Source organism: Lepisosteus platostomus, chromosome 24, assembly GCF_059453375.1.
Source record: "Lepisosteus platostomus isolate fLepPlt1 chromosome 24, fLepPlt1.hap1, whole genome shotgun sequence".
In the NCBI taxonomy this organism is placed as follows: Eukaryota; Metazoa; Chordata; class Actinopteri; order Semionotiformes; family Lepisosteidae; genus Lepisosteus; species Lepisosteus platostomus.
The window spans coordinates 6,570,519-6,592,002 of record NC_142634.1 but is presented as its reverse complement, the minus strand read 5'-3'; the positions used below and the strand labels follow the sequence as shown (position 1 = coordinate 6,592,002).

The following is a 21,484-nucleotide window of genomic DNA, read 5'->3' as shown; positions in this document are numbered from 1 at the left end:
CGTGCCTGTCTTCTGGGGTGTAGTCTGCATTCTCCAGAGTGTTTGCTTTCTCCCAGTTAAAGGTTGCTTTTCCTACACACAGCTAACGATGAGAAATGAGTGCATTAGTGTTAAGGGCCCCCTACACTCATCAGCTTCCACTTTAACTATTAATAATGCGCTGCAGAATAAACGAGGGAATTGCAGAGATTAGTCCAGCATTAAGGAATCATTTGCAGCTTCTATTAAAGCAGCAGTTTGGTATTTCTCTAATCAGACAGATTAGAGTGGTTGTAATTGAAGTTTATAAAATCCTAAATGATAGAGAGAAGGTTACCCCCAAGTTACTATTTCATATACCACAAAGTACAACCGAATGGCCTGGCTGGGATCAGAGTGTGCCAGAAGTGTACTTAAGAACTGCAAATAGGTGTTGATTCTGTGGATCACTAAAGCATTTTTCTGCAGCTGTGCGTGCAGTTCCGAGAAACCCCATCTACACCACTCGCACATGGGTCATTCGACCAGATTCATTGAGGCTGGGAGCTCAGTAAAAACTAGAAGACATGGATTGAATTTATAAAACACAGGGCATGCCAGAAACCTCAAACAGGTTTCAACAGAAGCCCTCCTTATCTGCAATATATCAACATCCTGCTGGTGAGAATTTCTTTGCCAACTGAGCTTAAGCACATGATCTCAATGAGATCACTAGAGTGATGAAGAGGAGGGATACACTGACTGCCCCCAGGGCTGGCTGGAAGCTGGCTTTCACCAAATATAACTGGTTATTCTAAACCAAATTTGTCAAGTGTCAAACGTTGACGTTTTGCAAGGCAAAACAGCCATATCCTACAACACAAATACTGTACGAAAGGGTGTATTGTAATGATTTAAGCCACTTATTGTATTATGTCAGTCTGAAATGTATGTACATAGGCAATATGCTATCCTGTAAGTACCTCCTCAAAGTTTTTACTGGGTTACTTGTTATAAACAATAGACTTACAAAAATGCTAAGAAGACTAACTGGATTGATTGAATCAATTAACTACTAGCAACCAAATGGGCTAGATGAGTCTAATGCCCCCTTCTTATTCGTAATCTTTCTTGTATTCTTGTGTATTTCAGAGATATCCAAAAATCCAGTAATGTTCACCTAACCTCCAGCTAAACCCAGTTTAAGTTTAAGTGGAGAAACAGCTGGCACTACCTACCCAAATAAAGATTTTAGGAGTCAGACCAGCCTTCTCCAATGCCAACAGCCACCCCACTATGATGCTAATGATCAGACTCTGAGCACTATTTTAATTATTTTCTGTGCAAGTCCAACTGATAAATGAATGCTTCATATAAACCCCCTTGCTCAGCACTTGGAAAATTGATCTATTAATTGAAATATCTCCTTAATCATTGATTATTTTATACGGATCCCCTCTGTGGCAAGAGCATGCAATATAATGAAAATGTGTTGTTCTAGGCATCCTCCTTTAGACTCTGTGTCAATTCACTTAGTTGTATTTAAGTGGCAGTAGCAGTGTCTGCCAATATTCCTCATGATCAGCGCTGAGCTGCATCAATGCAGACAACAGGATCGCTACCACTTTGATCTGGGAGCCCAAAAACACACCTCTTAGTTTAATGCAAGGGCAGAGTTAGTCAGTGTAGAAGGCTGCTGCCATTCCTTGTTAGATGGAAATGCCAAAAACCCTAGTCACAACCTCAAGTGAGGTGTTCACTGACCAGCAAATTTAGTGAACTTTCAGTAGGGAAACTCTGCCTTTGGGTGATGAGATCTGTAAATGTTATAGGTTTTTACTTTCATTTTAAGAAATGTTGCAAATCATCATATCATTGAGGAAGTACCCCTCACACAATGTGAAGTGGTAATTAGGGGAAAAGGAAATTTGAACAAAAGGTTAAGGTTCAAATCCCTCTTAGGGACATTACTGCTCACTGTAAATCTGATTACTCCAGTAAGCACAGCAGCATAGAAGATGCGCTGAATCAAAGCACCAGGCAACAACGAGTCTCACATGTGATGTTTCCACCCTAGAACAGAAAAGGTGCACATTTAAATAGATATTAAGTAAAGGATGTGTTCCAGTCCTCTACTATGAGAGGTGTGACTGAGACCCCCCCAGTACCAGAACCCACTGAAGTTCAGCAGTTGTGAGCCTGGTCAGTACCTGGATGGGAGACCTCCTGGGAAAAACTAAGGTACCTGTTGGAAGAGGTGTTAGTGGGACCAGCAGGGGGCACTCACCCTACAGTCTATGTGGGTCCTAATGCCCCAGTATAGTGACAGGGACACTGTTCTGTAAAAAGGTGCCATCTTTCGGATGAGATGTAAAACCGAGGTCCTGACTCTCTGTGGTCATTTAAAAATCCCAGGGCGCTTCTCAAAAACACTAGGGGTGTAACCCCAGCGTCCTGGCCAAATTTCCCATTGGCCCTTCCCAATCACGGCCTCCTAATAATCCCCATCTCTGCTCTCCTCCCCACTGAGAGCTGGTGTGTGGTGAGAGTACTAGCACACTCTGGCTGCCATCACACCATCCAGGTGGGTGCTGCAGATTGTTGGAGGTAGAGGGGATCCCCATTATCTGTAAAGTGCGTTGAGTGGAGTGTCCGGAAAAGTACCATATAAGTGTAAGCAATTATTATTAGTAGTAGTTTTGCATTGGTTCAGAGCTCCTTCTCCCACCTGGCCTGTGTCCTTCAGTCATTTGAAGTGATGACATCAAGCCCTCCCAGTGGATGGGCTGGCAAGTGCAAGCAGACAGGCGAGAGAGATTAAACAGCCTGTCACTCTCTTTTCTGGCCCAGACACAGCCAGCAGCAGTGACCTCCACCCCCCTCCGGGACCCTCCATCCAGTCTGAAAGCCGGTGGGATGAGCTGACTCCAAGCTGGCTGACGAGAATTGCTCCTGTCAGCACAGAAAGAGGTTCCCTTGGCAGGCGAGGGCTTTGCTTGTGTGTCTCCACTACCCGGGCTGTGGGTGCAGTGTGAGTGACCACTCTGCTTCTCTCTCTCTCTGGTGGAATGCACTACAGGCTTATCAAGACCCTCTTTCAAAACACTGATCCTGGCATTAGCCATTTGTGGAAGGGTTTGGAAAAAATCTGCAAACAAACGTTTGTAAAACAGCAATTTATTTGTAGATCAGCAAGGGTTGTTGGTAGAGTCTATTAAAGCTCTCTAAGATATGATGAGGAAACCCATTTACAACGAGGGTATTTATCTAAATGCTTTACAGCGGATCTACACAGGAATCCAGCGGTGCATTAACTGCATATTACTATGGACAGTATTGTCCCGAGAGAGCTCAATCTTCAAAAATCTCAGTTCAGGCGAGTGAGCAGATCCACTGTGTTTCCCAGCTGGTCAGCGTTGGAATCCTGCGCAAGTCTCGCCTCCTGATGTACCAAGAGAGAAAAAAATGCAACGCTTGATCATCAGTTAATTGCATTTGTATAGCACCTTTCATCCCCCATCGCCCCATGGGCAGAGCGGTGGCTCTGTGGCTAAGGATCTGCACCTGTGACTGGAAGGTTGCCGGTTCAAAACCCATGGCCGGCAGAGGAATCGTACTCCGTTGGGCCCCTGAGCAAGGCCCTTAACCATAACTGCTCCAGGGGCGCTGTACAATGGCAGACCCTGCGCTCTGACCCCAAGCTTCTCTCCCTGTCTGTGTGTCTGTGTCTCCATGGAGAAAAGCTGGGGTATGCGAAAAGACGAATTCCTAATGCAAGAAACTGTATAGGGCTAATAAAGAAGCATTATTATTATTAAGATAAAGACGTCATTATATGCCAGCTTTCCCAGTAGCAATTCAGGGGGAGGTGTGTTTACTTCACCAATTAACCCGTGGGAGAATTGAAGACATGCCAGTTTGGGGAAGCCATAAAGTGAGAGTGAGCTGGTACAGCAGGACTTACACCTCTACACTCACACACAGCACCCTGGCATCTTTATTGGCCAAATAATCAGGCAGGGCCTTGGGTTACACAGCTCTGCTGGAGCAGAACGTCCTCTTGGAACCTTCCTAGAGCGGCCATTTGGAAATTCTAGGCCAGAGGCAAGGTCGCTACCTACTTCTCCACCAACACCAGCTAATAGCAGCAACCTAGTTTTCCTTAGATATCCCCCATCCCTGCTTGTGGACCAGACTCAGCTACTGAGATCCACTGACATCAGACTACAAGGCAATAATCACTGCTCGGGCTGCGTGCATGGTGCCACGAGGCCTTGAGGTCTCTGTTTGATTGATTATTTTGAATATGCTCCGGTTTCCTCTCATGGACCAAAGACATACTGGAATTGTTAATTGGCTTCTGGGAAAATTGGCATAATGTGTCCGTGTGTGCCCTGTGATGGACTATAGGTCACCTATAGGTGAACTGGATAAAGTGGTTATAAAAAAGGGTGGACAATGCAGATACACCATGAGAATTCAAATCCCCCACCCCATACACTCAAGAGCACCAAAGCACAGGAATTAAAGATTCTTTGACTGGTGAGAGCTTTCTTCCGTCAAGACATAAAACAATTGAATTGCTTGTGCTTCACTTGACATGAGGCTTCATCGCTGTTATTGATCAGATTGAAGATTGGATTGTGAAGGCTGGGTCTGGAATGAGTTTCATTTCCTCACGATTTGCCATTTAACATCATTTTTTTAGATAATTACTTTTTGGGCTTGTGCTTTTTTTTCAAACTTTTCTGCTTGTTGCGTTTGTTTTATACAGTACGGTTGTATTACATGCTGTTGTGTTGGACATGTATGCCCACAGGGAGCGTGGCATTTGCTGACCTGACATTTACAGTTTCGGGTGCCCCTGGGGCAAGGACAGCATTACTGTCTGTTAACGGGAACATATGGACTCAAATTCAAATCCCATCCTCGACCACGACAAAGACAGAACACTATTACTATCATTACTAATAATAAATAGTTAAACAACGTCTGATACTTTTCAGACTTAGTTATACTGGTCTTCACATTATTGTAGTAATTCCGCATTATTTTTCACATTATTTCAGTAATTCCGTTTAACAAAAAACATGTTTATCTGGTGTTTTATTTACAGGCAATTAGAAGACGCCGCAGTGTGTACGAGCTATCTAATTCGCTGCAGTCTTCTAATAATTGCACAGGATCTACAACGCAAGCGTTTTATACTTCTAATTTGTCTGGATTCTCTTTTTTTTAAACATGTAACATCCGGGATACTCCATTAATTATCTCTTCCCAGCCCAGTCCCTACCCAGTGAAATTCCCCCGTCACGTGGTGCATGCCCTTACAAGACATGTCTTATCCCTTTCCGGCTTCATTCCCCCACTCCACAAACCCCGCCCCTCCCCGATCAGCTGATGTCTGTAAATACCTTCGGTTGCCAGGAAGTACGCGAATATTTCCTGAAGCAGTGAAAAAAAAAAACGGGAAAAAAAGAAAGGGGCTTTTAAATTTTTTTTGTAAAGAATGTATGCGTGAGAGAGCGATGATGCCGAGACGCGTCGTGTTTTGCTTTCGGTCTCGTTTCGGTTGTCTGGTGGAAAGGCCGTTGGGCATCCAAGTTCAAAAGATTTAAGGTCTATTTTTGGGACTTCTCGCAGACGGCGACAAAGTAATTGGAAAACGGCCTGGAAAAAAAAGGGGGGAAAACCGCAAGGGTATTGTTTCTGTTTGCTATGATCGGACGAGAAAGGCATGCGTGTGCTGGTTTTAGCCGTGTTGGCGTGCGTGTTTGAGGGGGAAAGTGCGGCGTGTTAATTCATCGGGAGTTGAGACGGCAGGAGCGACGCGACCTCAGCCTCGTCAGATGATGGGTGTAAAGTTTAGTTTCTAACGTTTAGCCTCGCCCAGGGCATAGTTTTCGGCTGATGGTAAATCTGTAAGAGGGCTTTGTGCCGGGGATCGGGCTGTGTCGGCTGCGGAGGTCTCGGCGGATTTCAGGGCTGCCCGGAGAGGACTGAAGGTGAAAGAATTGGCGTCTCGTCTAGCTGGTGTCTGCTCCCCCGTCAGACGTGCAATGCAGAATCGTGGAAGAGGTCAGCCGTGGGGAAAGTTAGTTAAAGTCGACGCGGATTCCGAATCGGAAATACTGCTCGTCAACAAAGAATGCACGGTGGGGAGGAAAAAGGGTGAGTTCCCCGTTTTATTTTCTAACCCCTCAACGATTGCCAGCAGCTGGGCCTTGGTTCTCGGTTTGAGCTGCAAGGTGTCGTCTTATTCCACCCCCCTCCGACCTCGTGTTGTCGAAGACGGGTGCAGCTCTTTTATCTCGAGTGGCGTGAGCCCAAATTTTCCAAACGACTTTCATGTTCCTGCAAAAGAACTATTATTTTTTTGTTAGAAGAAAGGAATCGGTTACATTCGCCTTATCGAAAGGATTGATTCTGGTCGGCTTGCTGCTCGTCGCTGTCTCGCATTCCGTGCCGTTTTCGATATAATGTACAGGAATGCAAGGTTATAAACTTTTTTTTTTGTCCGTTTACTTTTAAAATTTGACGGGAGGGTTCTGACATTAAATGACGCACTTGAGTTATATTAATTCAGACACATTCTTAAGTTATTCGTTTTTGTAAGTTAATGGGAACTTAATAAAAACGGTATGCTTTTGGTTATGCGTTTAGTTTCTTTTCCTTATCCCATACAATTTAGAAGCGTCGTTTTTTTTTTTGTTACAGTGCAGGTAAACTTTTTTTTTTTACCTGGGTCAGCGAGGGCAGAGCACTTACTCTTAAACTTTGTGTCTGGGTGAAATTCATATAGGGAGCCCTGGGCAGTGAATAGATAATTTAAAAAATGTTTTCGAGACATACGTGGATATACCAGACGATTGTCTGATATTTGAGTGAAATGAATACAGCAGTTTTTTTTAATCAGATAACATAATTACAAAAGAGAATTTCAGCATGAACAGTTTCTGTTCTTTGGCCCCCAGTACAGCCCACGCATTACAATGCCGTCTTCAGCTCCGTACACTTTAGACACCCTCTATTATTAACAAAGAGGTCCATACAGGACATGTGCACAGAATATTAAGTAGTTTTTTTTGTTTATTGTTTTGTTCAAGGACGGAGAGAAAGCAACAAAGGTTCTGTCTCCGAGTTTCTGTCTCAATCCGCCCTATTATCTAGGATTTTCACGAGTCTGGATTTCAATTCGGAGCTCCTTAAGGGTTAATTAAGATGCAGTACTCCGTGAATCGTAAAAGGAAAATTGGTACAGATTTTATAGTTTCTCCTATTAACCCGAAGAGACAAGGTCTAATTGTGAAATTAAACAGTAGTGACACTGTGGCGGTCGCTATCCCCGTTTCCTGTTAGTCTGCACGTCATTATGTAGTCCTGTGAATTTGTAATTATGAGCTCTGTCCAAACTTGGAAAACGTGAGGTTTGTGCTGTTTTCTTAAGGCCATGTTGCTCATGAGTTTTGGGGGAAAGAAAATCTGTTTGCATCAAACAGACAAGTGCACATTTTAACTAAGTATAAAGATTTAGAACTTTATGCTGCAGTTACTCTAGCTAGTTCTTACTCTTTCATTTATCCTAATGTGTATCTGTGATGTTACTTTTTATTATTTTAATTGCACTTAACTGTTTTTTTCTTTTTGTTCGACTTCTCCTTGTTCAATGTAGATGTGTTTATGAAGAAATAAATCCAATTAAATATTTTATTCTTCATATTTCCTAATGATACATGGTGCATGCTTTAGATGTACAAAAAATAGCACACTGCTTAATAAAGTGCTATAAAATAAAAAAAATATCTAAAGGTTGTGTAGTGGTTGCCCTTGCTGAAGGATAATTTAGTATTTAAAATGAAATGAGGCAGCACTGCATGTCTAACATAGTTATTTTAAATTACAGCTAATACCCGCTAATCTAATTTTAATTGAACAGTGTGTTAATTTAGATGCAGCTGTTTAATGTCTGGTGTTTATCAGTGCCTTTTTGTAGTTTTGTCTCACGAAGTGTATTGATTTGGGGAATGTGTTGCTGGTCTCATGAGGCTTGGGAGTTCTTCTGCTTTATTTTTTTACAGCCTAGGAATAAATTGATTTTAAGATTCTTAAGCAGGTGAACAGAAAACAACTTCATCTTTGTCCCCAGCTGGAGTATGAATAAATCAGTCTGTCCCTGTAGAGGTTTTAATGAATTGCCTTAATTCTTTTTTCCACAGTGGTAATTCATCAGCAGTTCTCTTTGTTTTACAGGCTGCGATCTCTCTTTTCCTGCAAACAAACTGGTCTCAGGTGAACACTGCAAAATTGTTCAGGATGAAAGCTCAGGGGAGGTGTGGCTGGAGGACATGAGGTATGTTAGATTCTTTCCTTTGTTTATCCAAAGCACACCTTGGAAAAATCTTATTTTCCATGTCCTCCTGCCCTTTAGTCGAACTGCATTGCGATGCTCCATACAGCAGAGAAGCAGGGCTCATCTTCTAAGGACATGCCAGAAAATGTTATCCTTTTTATTAATCTTCAGGGTTCTGATCTTTTCACCACAGGGTCTGTTACTTTCGGAGTTACTGATAAATGTGCAGTAGGTGAAAAGCAAAAGATTTAAAAGGGCATGTTTTCAGATAGGCGATCAATACAAATGGTTCTTGAAAAGAAAATTAGTAAACCTTGTTTACAAACAAGTTGTCTTGAGCGAAGATGTTATCCACTTAAGCCGACGCTGTGTTGCGCCTTTTGGAGATCTGTGTTTTCAGAGAGGGGTCTTATCAAGTGTCTCTGAGAGAAAATTAAAGTGAGGTGATTATTCTCTCCCATTGTGATAAGCGTCCCCTGAAAGCTCAAGAGAACCAATTAACTCTGGGTGACTTTAACAGAGCATGCAAACAGCCTGTACACTCCCACACTGCAGACTACTTTGGTGAAAACCCTGTCTGCACCTACACTGATTCTGAAGTTGCTCTCGTACTTCATCTGCTGTCCTGACAGAGATGTCCTGCTTCAAGTCCGGTTGAAGCTTTTCAGATTTAATAATTCCTGCTAAGAGACCAGATCCTGTGCTTTTGCTTTTGTCTTAGACATTTTCAATTGCTTTGGCACCATGGATATATGCCCCTGTACCAAGAAAACCAGTTAGAAGTGAATTTCTTTCTAGCATCCTGTTTCTTTAGTTCAGGTAAACACCTTAAAAATAAGGTTTTGATTGTGCTCATTAATTGTTTTTGCCAGCAGTAAAAAATGATGGCGGATATCGTGGAGCCATGCCAACAAAATTAATTGTAATCGTCAACTAACTAGCTTTTGGATAATAAAGCTGCTGGCACCACCGGGTAATCAAAGAGGCCAGTGTTCTACAAACTGCTGAATAGTCAAGATACAGGCCTTTAGGCTGTCTGTTCTCTTCCTAAAAATGCCTCAAAGAGAGCATGATGATAATTCATTGTCTGCTCTTGCATTAACTGCTTCTAAATAGAGACAAAGGGGAAATCTGCACAACGCAGGTGATATTTCCTTTGTGCAATGTGTATAATTTTAATATTCATAGCTAATTAACCTCAAGGAATACAATTCACATTGCATTTTCAACATCTGTGCAAAAACGTGACACTTAAGCACTAGTTAATGCTAGTGGATTGTTGTGAACTCGCACTAATTTAACACATCTGGAGAAGTGTAGGCCCTGCTTAATAGTCCCTAGGTAAACTGCAGATATTGTTTTAATGACACAGTAATCAGGAATAACAGCAAAAAAAAAGTCTAATGCAGTATAATGCTGTTTTCCTGTATTTTTAAAGCCTTCTTTGTAGCTCCTTTGGGAATGCGAAGCAGTGAGCCTCGAAGGTAGTTTTTGGGCTAGATTTCTTCCATATTTCACTCCATTATGCATAACATTTGTTATCCAGACAATTGTAATTTACTTTTTAAAATAAATCACATGATCTCTTTTTTTTAAATTCAAAAGTGTCCAAATATTTGCTTCAGTTTTGATTTACACCCTGCATGGGGTTTCGTTTTGATGGAGCACAGAGTAGCAAATTACAATGAATTGAGTCAGTGGGGAAGTACACGCTAAATTAGGAATACCAATGCGTAGGGTTTATTACTCTGTTTTCAGATTTCCTAGACTAAAAAATGGGAAGAAATTCAAATGACACAATTGAATTAAACGGTCTGGCTAGCAAAGGTTTTTCTTTTTAGTACCCTTCGTTTGTTGTAAGCCAAGAGTGTCAGCTGGAAGTTTATTTAGGTTGTGATGTCTTGGTTTGTTTAATTTCCAATAGCACCAATGGAACGGTGATAAATATGTCCAAAGTGGTGAAAAGACAGATGTGCCCTCTACAGAATGGAGATGTGATCTATTTTGTGTACAGGAAAACTGAGCCAGAGCATAGTAAGTACATTATCTGCGGTTCCATTCAAATGAGATTTATTTATTTGTCCTTATTTCAGAACTTGACTGTACACTCTTTATAAAAAAAATGCGTTCAAAGCTGCAGTAATAATTCTGCTACAAGATAGTTCACTTGAAAATAACTCTGACATGTTTAGTGACACTTTTGCAGTATAAGGTTGTGTGTAATTTGACTTTTTATATATTGAAACTTCATTCATATCATTTGTGATTCATATTTTGTTTGGGATCAAGGATATTGTACAGTTTTTTTTTGTACCGGAGCCTCTTAGATTTTAAGACCACAAGCAGTGGATTCACCATGTAACCTTTTTAATCCGAATGAAATAAATATTACCAAAGAAAATCTTAGTGTGAACTAGGTATACTCTCATCATGGTCAACATACACAAATATTATTAATTTATCATTTTACTACAGAAGAAATAAAACTGTGCCTTTGCAACTCTTTTTTTCAGACGTTGCCTATGTTTATCAGTCTTTGCCTGTTGACCGGCCATGTCTGGAAGGTGTCACTGCTGACATCACTGGTGAGTACAATACATTACTTGATGTAAAGACAGTGTTCTGAAACTGCTCCTTTGCTTGTCCTCACTATTACATAATGATGTTGCAGTTGTCTGTGTCGTGTTCACGAAGAAGCTAACATGAGGTTGGCGTATTACACAGGCTAATAATATTAGAGATGGTGTATTATTTTCACTTTGCCACTGAGAAGTAAAAAAAACAAAAACAAAGTTAAGGTAATTAGGAATGAAGGCCGCTTATTGCCTTATTTGTTTGTTGAGAACAAAATTTAATGTACAATGACATGTCTTTGATTTGACTCACAGATGTACTGTATTGCGGAAGCTTAAAAAGCTCAGGTGTGGGTGCCAGTACAGACGATTTGTCTGTCTCTCCCACCCATACGCCACCTCAAGTCATGCAGGATCCCCCTCAGGACGAACCTCAACCTTCCACCTCTACATCTAACCTCTATGTCTCAGGTGCTTGTGCCACAGACTTGGCCACCCTACAGCCTTCATGTTCAGGTAAAACTGATATCTGCACCCTTTGACGGCATTGGGAACTATGAACTATGAAGATCTAGAGCTATTGTTACTGAGCTTGTGCTCTCTCAAATGTAAAAAAAAATACTTAAAAGGCACTGTACTTGCATAGACTTATGTACATACAATGACTTCTAAAATAAAGTCTGTAAATGCCTTGTTCCGTGACTGCAGCAAGGAGATTCTGATCCAGCAGTAGATTCACTGCTTTTTTTTAGGTTCAGGACATGTTCCTCCTGCTGACTCGTGTTCTTCTCCCCAAGAACCTCAGGGCGATCCAGTGGAAGACCCCAGGGCAGCAGAGGGTTTAAGGTCCGAGGCTTATCCTAATACTGAAGCAGACAGCACAGGGCCTGCCGTCAGCTCCGATCTGAAGGAGGATGAAGAGACTGGACCAGAGAGAAAAAGGAGAAAAACAGGCAGGTTCACGTTCTTTCCAATCTGTGTTACTTCATCAATATATTCAGGCATTAAAATGAATGATCACCTTTCTAAATCTTTTTTTTTATAGACAATGATGACCACTTTAGCTTACCTGGTCCTGGATTCAGCAAAGCTGAAAGCTCTCCAAAGGTGACTGTGAATCCTTTAATGGAGAAGGGCAAGACCGGGGAGCCAAAAACTGACAAGATGGAGGAGTCTCTCACTTGTATCATATGCCAGGATTTGCTGCATGACTGCGTGAGGTAAGACCACAGCACTGAGCCACGACATGGTGCATTAAACACTACACCAGTGGAATACTGTCGATACTACGGTTCAAAAGGATGTAACGGTGGCGTTTTATAAGGGTAGCGCATATCTTTTATAGATGGGAGTTATTCTAGGTATTAAAGCTAAAACAATAGTGCAGTACCTTTTCATCTTTCTTTTCAGAGATTCTTAATGTCTGTGGAGCATATAAAGTATCGGAGAACAGGTTTCATTTATTATGGAGGTGGTTAACATTCTGTAGACGAGGTAGTGTGGTATGGATAATGGATAATACATGAAACCTGACGTTAGCCAGTGTGACTCAGTCTTGTTGATCTGTTCTTTCTAACTTTCAGGAGTCTCTAAAGCTTTGTTTTTGTTCTCCAGCCTACAGCCATGCATGCATACTTTCTGTGCTGCCTGCTACTCTGGCTGGATGGAGCGCTCGTCTCTGTGCCCAACCTGCCGCTGTCCCGTGGAGCGCATCCGAAAAAACCACATCCTGAACAACCTGGTGGAGGCTTACCTGCTGCAGCACCCAGGTACACCCCACAGGACAGTCTGCGCACCGGGCTGGGGTTGGGTTACAGCGAGGGCACGAACGCCCTTTGTAGCTCAGTCCAGTGCAGTTCCTACATCCGTCTTGTCTGATTCCTTTGCTTCTTTATTTGAAGTCGGAGCGGGTCTTTTTTTTTTTCTAGAGAGATCTGTAATGGTGGAAACTTGTCTGGTCCCTGTTGACAGACCTTTCTGTTCCCTCGCAGAGAAGTGTCGAAGTGAGGAAGACTTGAAGAGCATGGACAAGCGGAATAAAATCACTCAGGATATGCTGCAGCCCAAAATCGAGCGCTCATTTTCAGATGAAGAGGGCAGTTCGGATTATCTCTTTGAGCTCTCTGATGTCGACAGTGAGTCTTCCGATATTAGGTGAGCATGTCTGCAGGTTTCTGTTTCTTTTCTGGGGCCCATTATAGGAATTTAGACGAGGGCTTGCTTCACCTCTCCCTTTTCTATTGTGCTGTTTTTGGATTATAATTAATAATTGCTTACACTTATATAGCGCTTTTCTGGACACTCCACTCAAAGTGCTTTACAGGTAATGGGGATCCCCTCCACCACCACCACCAATGTGCAGCCCCACCTGGATGATGGGACGGCAGCCATAGTGCGCCAGAACACTCCCCACACACCAGCTCTCAGTGGGGAGGAGAGCAGAGTAATGTAGCCAATTCATAGATGGGGATTATTAGGAGGCCACGATTGGTAAAGCCCATTGGGAATTTCGGCCAGGATTACACCCCTGCTCTTTTTGAGAAACGCCCTGGGATTTTTAATGACCACAGAGAGTCAGGACCTCGGTTTTACGTCTCATCCAAAGGACAGCGCCTGTTTACAGTATAGTTTCCCCATCACTATACTGGGGCATTAGGGCCCACATGGACCGCAGGGTGAGCGCCCCCTGCTGGCCCCACTCACACCTCTTCCAACAGCAGGAGGTTCACACATCAGCCTCACACCTGCTTAGCTTCAGTGGGTTGCCAGTTGTGAGTTGCAGAGTGATATGGTGATATGTTATCTCAGTCTTTGGCTGTTTAAATGTTACTAACCAGCTGAGCAGGTTTTGCCAAGATGACCGTATTTTTCTTGAAAGCAACTTAAGAGAATGCTGCAATCATCTTGATGGTACCAGCTCCTAATTTAATTTCTCCAATGCTTCCCTTCAGTCAGCCCTTCATTGTGTGCAGGCAGTGCCCAGGCTACAGGAAAGACCCACTCCTGGTCCCTGTGGTCTCTGGCCAGGCCCATGAAGAAGGGGGTGCCAAGGCATCAGGGGAAGTTCCCTCCACATCCACTAATATTCCTACAGGTATAGACCACATTTGTGTTCAGTTCTAAAAATTCCTTATTTTCTCTTTAACATCACTGCACCTCCATTCCTAGTGGATAATCAATCTGATTCTCCATGATGTATTATTTGGACATTGACATGCATGGTGAATAGGCATATGTTTTTGAATATCAGAATGAATATAGGCCAGATTGTCAGTGCTTAGTCTCTGAACTCTGATATGATTGGGTGCATCTTGCAGAAATATCTAAGAATATGAATATTGTCTCCATTTCAGCGATCCAGGAGTACGTCTGTTCCCCGCAAGGGAGCCATGTGATCTGCACCTGCTGCCTGCAGCCCATGCCAGACCGTAGAGCTGAATACAATAACCAGCAGCTCTCTCTGCAACAGTGTGAGTACTGGGCGCTTATGCAGCCCCAAACAAGAGATTTGCTCACTGTTTTTCCCATAATGCATATAATGTTCATGCGAATGTCCAGGTGATCACTCCCTCTGTTCTTCAGGTACGGTGTGCCAGCGGCCGTTCTGCCACATGTACTGGGGGTGCAGTCGAGTGGGCTGCCTGGGCTGCCTGGCACGCTTTAGTGGTAAACACCTCTGCTAATTCTACAGTTTCAGTCAAGGATCTTCATTTTTTTCATATTTATTTTGTTACATGCATTTGAACAAATATGCTCCCTATATTATACAGGCTTCTTTTGTGTTTCTTTCTAGCATTTTGTCTTGTGGTGCTGTTTAGGTAATTGTCATTTGCAGATTTTAGGTATAAAATTGAAACATGAAGTTAACTTACTATGCTTCTCTTTTCCTAGACCTCAACCTAACTGACAAATGTTTAGATGGAGTTCTGAACAGCAATAACTATGAGTCGGATATCCTCAAGGTAACCTTCTGTTTCAACTTTCTTTTTTTATGTTGCCTGGAGGAGACTGTAATGTTTGTATTTTATGTGTGACAAATGTTGTTGTACAATGCATGTGAGAGATTTCAGTTTTGACTTTAACCGACAAAGACATTTCTTCACAAATCTAAAGTGCAGTTTTATTTTGATGTAGAATTACCTGGCTTCCAGAGGAATCTCATGGAAAGAGATGCTCCAAGAAAGTCTTCTAGCTCTGCAGCAAGGGACGTTTTATTTATCAGGTGAGTTAAAATGTCAGATGCCAACTGCTTGGAAAGAAGAATTGTCATATTATCTTAGCTGTACAAACCTCATGGTGTAAATTTGTTTTGTATCCAATCTGTATGCATTAAGTGGCTGCATTCTGAAGCGTTTGTGGTAATTTTTATAAGATTAGTTACATTTCTATTTTAATTTTTAAATTATTTTTGTTGTAACAATTCAAATGAAAATGCTTATGCATGCAACAGCTATATTACTTTCATTGTAATAAAGGGATTTGTGAAGCCATTCATACATTGGCATAATTATATACAGTTATATATATATTTGATATTTGTATGTAGTGGATTGTTTTATCTAGAAGAGGGTCCACTTCATTCACCTCTGAAATGTACCTATAGCTCCACTAGACCTATACAGCAGGTCAGCTGGAGAAGTCAGAAATTGCTTCACCTGTGGAATTAATAAGTAACTTAGAGACACCAGATTGCACAGAAACTCCATTGCTCTCTGGTTTAACACTCCTACTCTTTCCAACTGTGCCATGAATTTTTTTGGCCAAGTAGTGACGAGTTACGTTTAATATCTCATCCAAAGGACAGTCCTTCCTGCAGCATTGTGTACTCGATCATCCTAGGGATGAAATAGTTCTTACAGTGGCATGCTGTTTTTCCTTGGATGTCTCCCATTCCAGTACTGAGTAGGCCCAGCCTTATGTAGCCTCCAAACTCTGACAAGAACAAGGTACAAGATGGTAGTACTGTAGCCTAATTATTACATATTTATTATGAGACATCGCAGATTGTTGTGGGATTGAATACATCAGTGTTCCACTGGAGGGCACTGGTGGCCTTGTTAAGTGCCTTTTCCTGGCAAATCCCATGTCGCAATAGACCGTTGGTTCTAGACCACACTTTTGGACTTGGATGCTGTTTGAACCTTAGTAACGTTGTACCATGTGACTTGTTGCATGTCTTGTTCTCTATTACTGGGTCAATTCTGTGGTTTGGTACTGGCTACCATTTTTTTTGTTGACCCTCATTTTTGTATATATCCACTTTTGCCTCGTTGCATATTAATGGTTTGTATCGGAAATCATTACTGATCGTGAACACATGGAAGATGGAGAACTCCCATTATCTTCTTTTTGCAGACTACCGAATCACAGCTAATGCTGTGCTGTGCTACTGCTGTGGGCTGCGTGCCTTTAAAGAGCTAACATATCAGTACCGACAGAACATCCCTGCTGCAGAGCTGCCAGGTAGGCAAAATGAAGTTTGTTAAACACTTGGCATTTTTTAATGGTTGGAAAGCTGGCAGTTGTCCCCTAGCGACCTTCCATGTAAACTCATCAACAGTCTAGGAAGAACCTGGTTTCAGTCTCTGTATCAGGGGTGGACAAACCTTGTCCTGGAGAGCTACAATTCAGCAGGTGTTATGGGTCACACTTGTAACATGTTGTAACCTGTTTCAGTGAGTATTGTGGTCATTTAACAAAGGAGCAGAGAAGTGGAAGGCTGTATGTTTTTTTTTGTTAATCCCGAAGGGTCTCTTTAATTGCTTTGTTTTAAGAGGTGTCGTGGGTGAGTGGTGAACTCTTGCAAGTTTTTAGACCCTATCTGTAAAATCTGTGCATTTAAGATAAGATCACTTTATTGGCCATATGCAATTTCTTGCATTAGGAATTTGTCTTTTCGCAGACCCCAGCTTGCTCTCCATGAGACACACAGACAGGGAGAGAAGCTGGGGGTCAGAGCGCAGGGTCAGCCATTTATACAGCGCCCAGTTGGGGTTAAGGACCATGCTCAGGGGCCCAATGGAGTGGGATTCCTCTGCTGGCCGAGGGATACAAACCGGCAACCTTCCAGCCACAGGCACAGATCCTTAGCCACAGAGCCACCGCCCCGCCCTAAGATTTAGGCAGTCTTAGACCAGAGCTGGGCATTGTTGACCTGTGTATGTGCATGAAGAGACAGCGTATGCAGTTCATCTGATTGGGGTGATCTCTCTTTACAGCTGCTGTGACTTCCCGGCCAGACTGCTACTGGGGACGCAACTGTCGCACCCAAGTCAAAGCACACCATGCAATGTAATTTCTTTAAAGATTTTTTTTTAATTAAAATCTATGACATAGTGAACATAGATCTACTTAGACGTTGAATACTCACCACAGTGTCAGTCAGACAAGTATTAACATTGCACTTGGCAGGATCAGCTTTTTGATTTCAGTGCTCTGTTTCTGACATGCGATCAGGGAATATTCATGTGAAACAGCAGAGGGAGCTCCTGCTTGGTCTGAGGTTGATTTTGATTGGAGGACTATAAGATGGTTTTTCACCAGTCCTTTTTTTATGGGGAAAAAATACAAGTGCTGTAACAATCTATTGAATTTTCTGATTCATGGCTTTACCATGGCTTATAGATTATTCGCAGGACATTATGGCTCCAAAATTAATGATAATAATTAATTTCATTTTATCCTTTTAGGAAATTCAACCACATTTGTGAGCAGACCCGTTTTAAGAACTGAAGATCTGTGAAAACATTGCTCTTGACATGTTAATGGGATCGTCTTCGTGGACTGACTCATGATGCTCAAGTCTGAATTTTTTCCAGTTGTACCCTTATATTAAAGTGAACGACCATGCAGTTTACCTTGCTGTGTAGCACAGCATTGTTCTAAAGCAGCTAATGTTTATTTGCTTTTAAGTGGTCCATATCTTGTTCTGACTTGTTCTGTGTAGCAAACAATATCAAGTGACCTAATACTGGACCTACCTGTCTTCATACAGTGAGTGTTAAGGAAAAACATGTGGCAGGGCATAAAAAGACCATTTTCTCAGACTAATGACAAATGTTGAGCCTGATCACCAGTGTGTGTCAGACGTGTGGAAAGAGGGCATTAATATAATGCATTGTAGTATTAGTGCATTTGAACACTTTAAGATAAGTTCCCTACATGAGAGCCGTTCAGATTTGAATTTACCTTTTTACAGTGCTTAGCAAAAGTACTGGCTTGTCACTGGGTTTATAATCTTGACAAAAAAAATCATTTGTATATACAGTACACCAGTGTTAGATGCTAGATTTTGTAAGCCTTTCTTGATCAAGTGAGGTTATAGTTGAGAGGTTTTCTTAGCATACAGTAGTGACAGATTGCTGTGTATTTGTACTCCATAGCTGTGTTTTTTTTTAAAGTTAAGAGCACATTTATCCAATACCTTATTAATCATTAAGTTCTTAATTCGTCTTGTTTTAGGGATTTCTCTTCATGCATATAGTTCTTCTTGTTCTATAACGTAAAGGCTTACATGTATTATCGTCTGAGCTTTCTTATTCATCCTTATTTACAAGAAGTTTTCATTGAATGTGCTAGGCTATTAGTTACTTCAGGCTTGCCTGCTTCAGTGTGCTTTGCTGCTTGTGGGAAAGGACATGGAATCCATATTTATTTGTAAAAGGAGTTACTTTGTGTTTCAAGGGGACGCAGTTTCATCAATGTATGATGTTAGCAAGTAATATAGAGAAGTTATGTGATCGTTTTGTGTTTTTTATGCTGGTCGGCGTAAGGCATGTGAATAGGTAGCTAAAGATTTGTAGGTTCATCAGATGCCTCACAGACTAATGTATGCTTTGCTTAGGATAATCAAATGTGAGTTGACTAAATAGTACAAAGAGATCCATTTGTTAGTTCAGGTGGTAAAAGGCAATTTCCCATCTATAGAGAGCAAAATTGTGATACCTGAGTAGCACAATTAGTAGGTTAATTAGAAACAGTTAGTGGAAAAGAGTGCCATTCTCTTACCTATTTTTATAGATGACCTCATTATATAATACAAGCAGTATTTTCTTCTTATGCCCTTTATTTAGAACTCACTTATTTCTATTTGCGCATCAACTGCCTCATAATTCATTCTTTAATCTTCATAACATGCATTATTACTGTTTTTTCGTTTTACGCACTTAAGCGTCAGGTGATACAATGTGTTTTAATTTCTCTCTTAATTCATACATTTAAGAGACTTTCAGAGCAATGCTCATTTATGTAACTTCTCATAATGTTTGGAAAGATTTTGAAAAGTTTTTCTCCCCTCAGTATTCTATGGCACTTTTTTAGCACTTTTTGCTTAATAGGGATTATTCAAGCAGAGCTCGGCGTTTGTAAACTCAGCTGCTTCGGAAAAATGGTAAAGGTGGGTGGAATGGCCTACTGTCTAGTAATTGTTACTTTATTGGGTGCGGTTTCAAAATCATGGAAGCCGTGGTGGTGATGGTATCTTGGTGCTCTCGGGCTGACAGTCTCATGGTTGGTGATTGCAAGACAGGAAAACAAGGGAGATAAATAAAGGCTGCAGATTGGTGAATACTGTGTTGTGCTGCTAAAGTTGGTAAGCAATGAAAGGTTATGGACAATATTTTGAAGTCACTGCAATCCTTTTTGAAACCGTGTGTAGCCTTCAGACAAACCTTTTTCTATGTAGCTGCAAGATTTTCAGTCTTTTTAGGCGTTAAGTTGCTTTGCTTGTTTCTTCACACTCGGCGTATGTCGGATTCAGTGACGTTTGAAGTTATTCGAATAACAGAACCTGAAACATTGTCTGATGGCAATAAAATCTCAAAATTCACACATTGTTCAGTTGGAAGGGTTCAGTTACCATAGAACTGTATACCTACGTTTTTCACTTGGGGGGGAAAAAATCCGTAATTGCCAGATCCGCTGAAGTTCTGGAGGCCTGAAACACCCGGATGAGATTTGTAACTGTCATGGCCGAGACTGACATCAGGACTTGAAATGGTAAATGCATCTATGGAAAAGGGCAGAATTGCTGAAAATGTGAACGGTAACATATCAATTCCTTACCTGGACACTGCCCCACCACACATGGGTTACAGAGTTGTACAGTTTAAAACTGTCCACTGAGGAAGAAAAAAAATGAAGATTAAACACCATCGTGGTAATGGCTGAAAAAATGGGGAACGAATCACTTTAAAAAGATGGCCTTATAACATTCTGTTATGCTGGTGTTGCATTGTACAGTTTTTTATATTGTAGTAATAGAGACTTCATTAGGAATTAATTTCATGTAGGGACCTTTTTAGTGATGTTAAGTTTTTTGAAGCAGTGTTAAAAAATCGGCACGTGAATAATTCCAGTCTTTCAAATTGGCCTTTTTTTTTTTTCTTTTACAAGCAACATTCTTCAAAGTCTGTTCACAATCTAGTATTCCAAAGCACTGTTCTTTCTCCCATATGTCTACCTGGGGCTCCAGTACAATGGATTAGAGAACAAGTAATTGCCATTTTAGAATGTCCAGTTTATTCCAACCGGGACATGTTGTGAATAATGTGGTTGGACAGGTCATTTGTCCAAAGTTTAAATCGCCAAACTTTATCTAGCCTGGCAATAGATGTACAGATATTGCAGTAGATGAGTGAGATAAAAGGCAAATTTAAGTATAAAAACAACTGTACTGTACATTTTCTTATTATGCAAAAAAAATAGTGTTGTAATATTGTTACAAGCTTGCGTTCATGCCTTATCCCCTTTTTGTAGGATTTCGGGTAAATTGTAAATGAACTGTCCCATCACTGACTCTGCTGTTTATGTAATCATCAACCACCAACTTTTTAAAGGTGGTATATAAGTAAAATTCAGTCTTATAAGGTGCTGTAAGAGTATTTGTGCCATGGGCATGGTAGCAGATGTCAGCACTGCCTGTACTCCAGGTTGTTTTTTGTGTTTAATTCTCCAGTGCTGGTGCCTCTCACTATGGGTTAACAATGTGGCATTCCTTAGCAGATCAAGCCTGCCCTCACGCCTCTCATGCAGGCAGGTCAGTTTTAGCTTACTTAATTTTCATAGTCTTGAATAGAAGGGTGAGGTACGTTAAGCTAAGAAACATTGGAGCTGCTGATCTGGAACAGGAGTTAAGGAGGTTTTGTGGCAGATTGATGTTGCCTCAGAAGGAAACATTGTATTCTAAGGCAAATATTCTCTCATGTGGAAGAGTAAGCATGGATTAAACTACACTTGGCATCACAAAAGACCAGTCAATTCTACCTCATCAAAGCTTACAACAGGTGTAGAAAGTCTTTGCATTTTTGTTCATAATATTTTGATTTACTCAAGGATTAAGCAGGAATATTGATGTAGGATCTAAAATACTTAATGCCTTTAAGAGCTTCTAGAATCTTGCCTGTACCATCACTGCTTAGGTAATGCATTGTTAGACTGACTTTGTAATTAAGGAAACTGTTAACTGCACTAATAAAACACTGCAAAAGAGCTTTTGAAGTTTTCCTTTCTTGAATATTAAATAACATTCTAAAAATATACCCACCTGGTTATTCACAGCTGATAAATGCTTGTCCTGGTTTTGAACAGTTCAAATCCTGCATAT

The 21,484-nt window shown here is 41.3% G+C and overlaps 1 protein-coding gene and 1 long non-coding RNA gene across 4 annotated transcripts; one reads left to right on the top strand and one right to left on the bottom strand.

Annotated features, from left to right (window-relative positions):
- Positions 1-3,119: 3,119 nt before the first annotated feature.
- LOC148641491 (uncharacterized) lies at positions 3,120-6,242 on the bottom strand. The gene is made up of 2 exons (XR_015929709.1): positions 6,156-6,242; positions 3,120-3,400 (listed from the first exon to the last, which is right to left on the bottom strand). It is a non-coding gene; the product is annotated as an uncharacterized LOC148641491 (long non-coding RNA).
- chfr (checkpoint with forkhead and ring finger domains, E3 ubiquitin protein ligase) lies at positions 5,348-21,370 on the top strand. 3 transcript variants are annotated; one of them, XM_088617717.1, is made up of 17 exons: positions 5,348-6,129; positions 8,209-8,308; positions 10,233-10,342; positions 10,822-10,893; positions 11,197-11,397; positions 11,634-11,834; positions 11,927-12,101; positions 12,496-12,650; positions 12,873-13,035; positions 13,833-13,975; positions 14,235-14,351; positions 14,464-14,547; positions 14,773-14,843; positions 15,016-15,103; positions 16,237-16,344; positions 17,100-17,172; positions 17,571-21,370. In XM_088617717.1, the coding sequence occupies exons 1-17, from the start codon at positions 6,018-6,020 to the stop codon at positions 17,611-17,613; spliced, it is 2,016 nt and encodes a 671-aa protein (XP_088473843.1). In that variant the 5' UTR covers positions 5,348-6,017; the 3' UTR covers positions 17,614-21,370. The 3 variants fall into 3 exon arrangements, with proteins under 3 accessions (XP_088473843.1, XP_088473844.1, XP_088473845.1); XM_088617718.1 differs by having other exon boundaries at positions 5,349-6,129; positions 11,679-11,834; XM_088617719.1 differs by lacking the exon at positions 5,348-6,129 and adding an exon at positions 6,248-6,454.
- Positions 21,371-21,484: the final 114 nt, after the last annotated feature.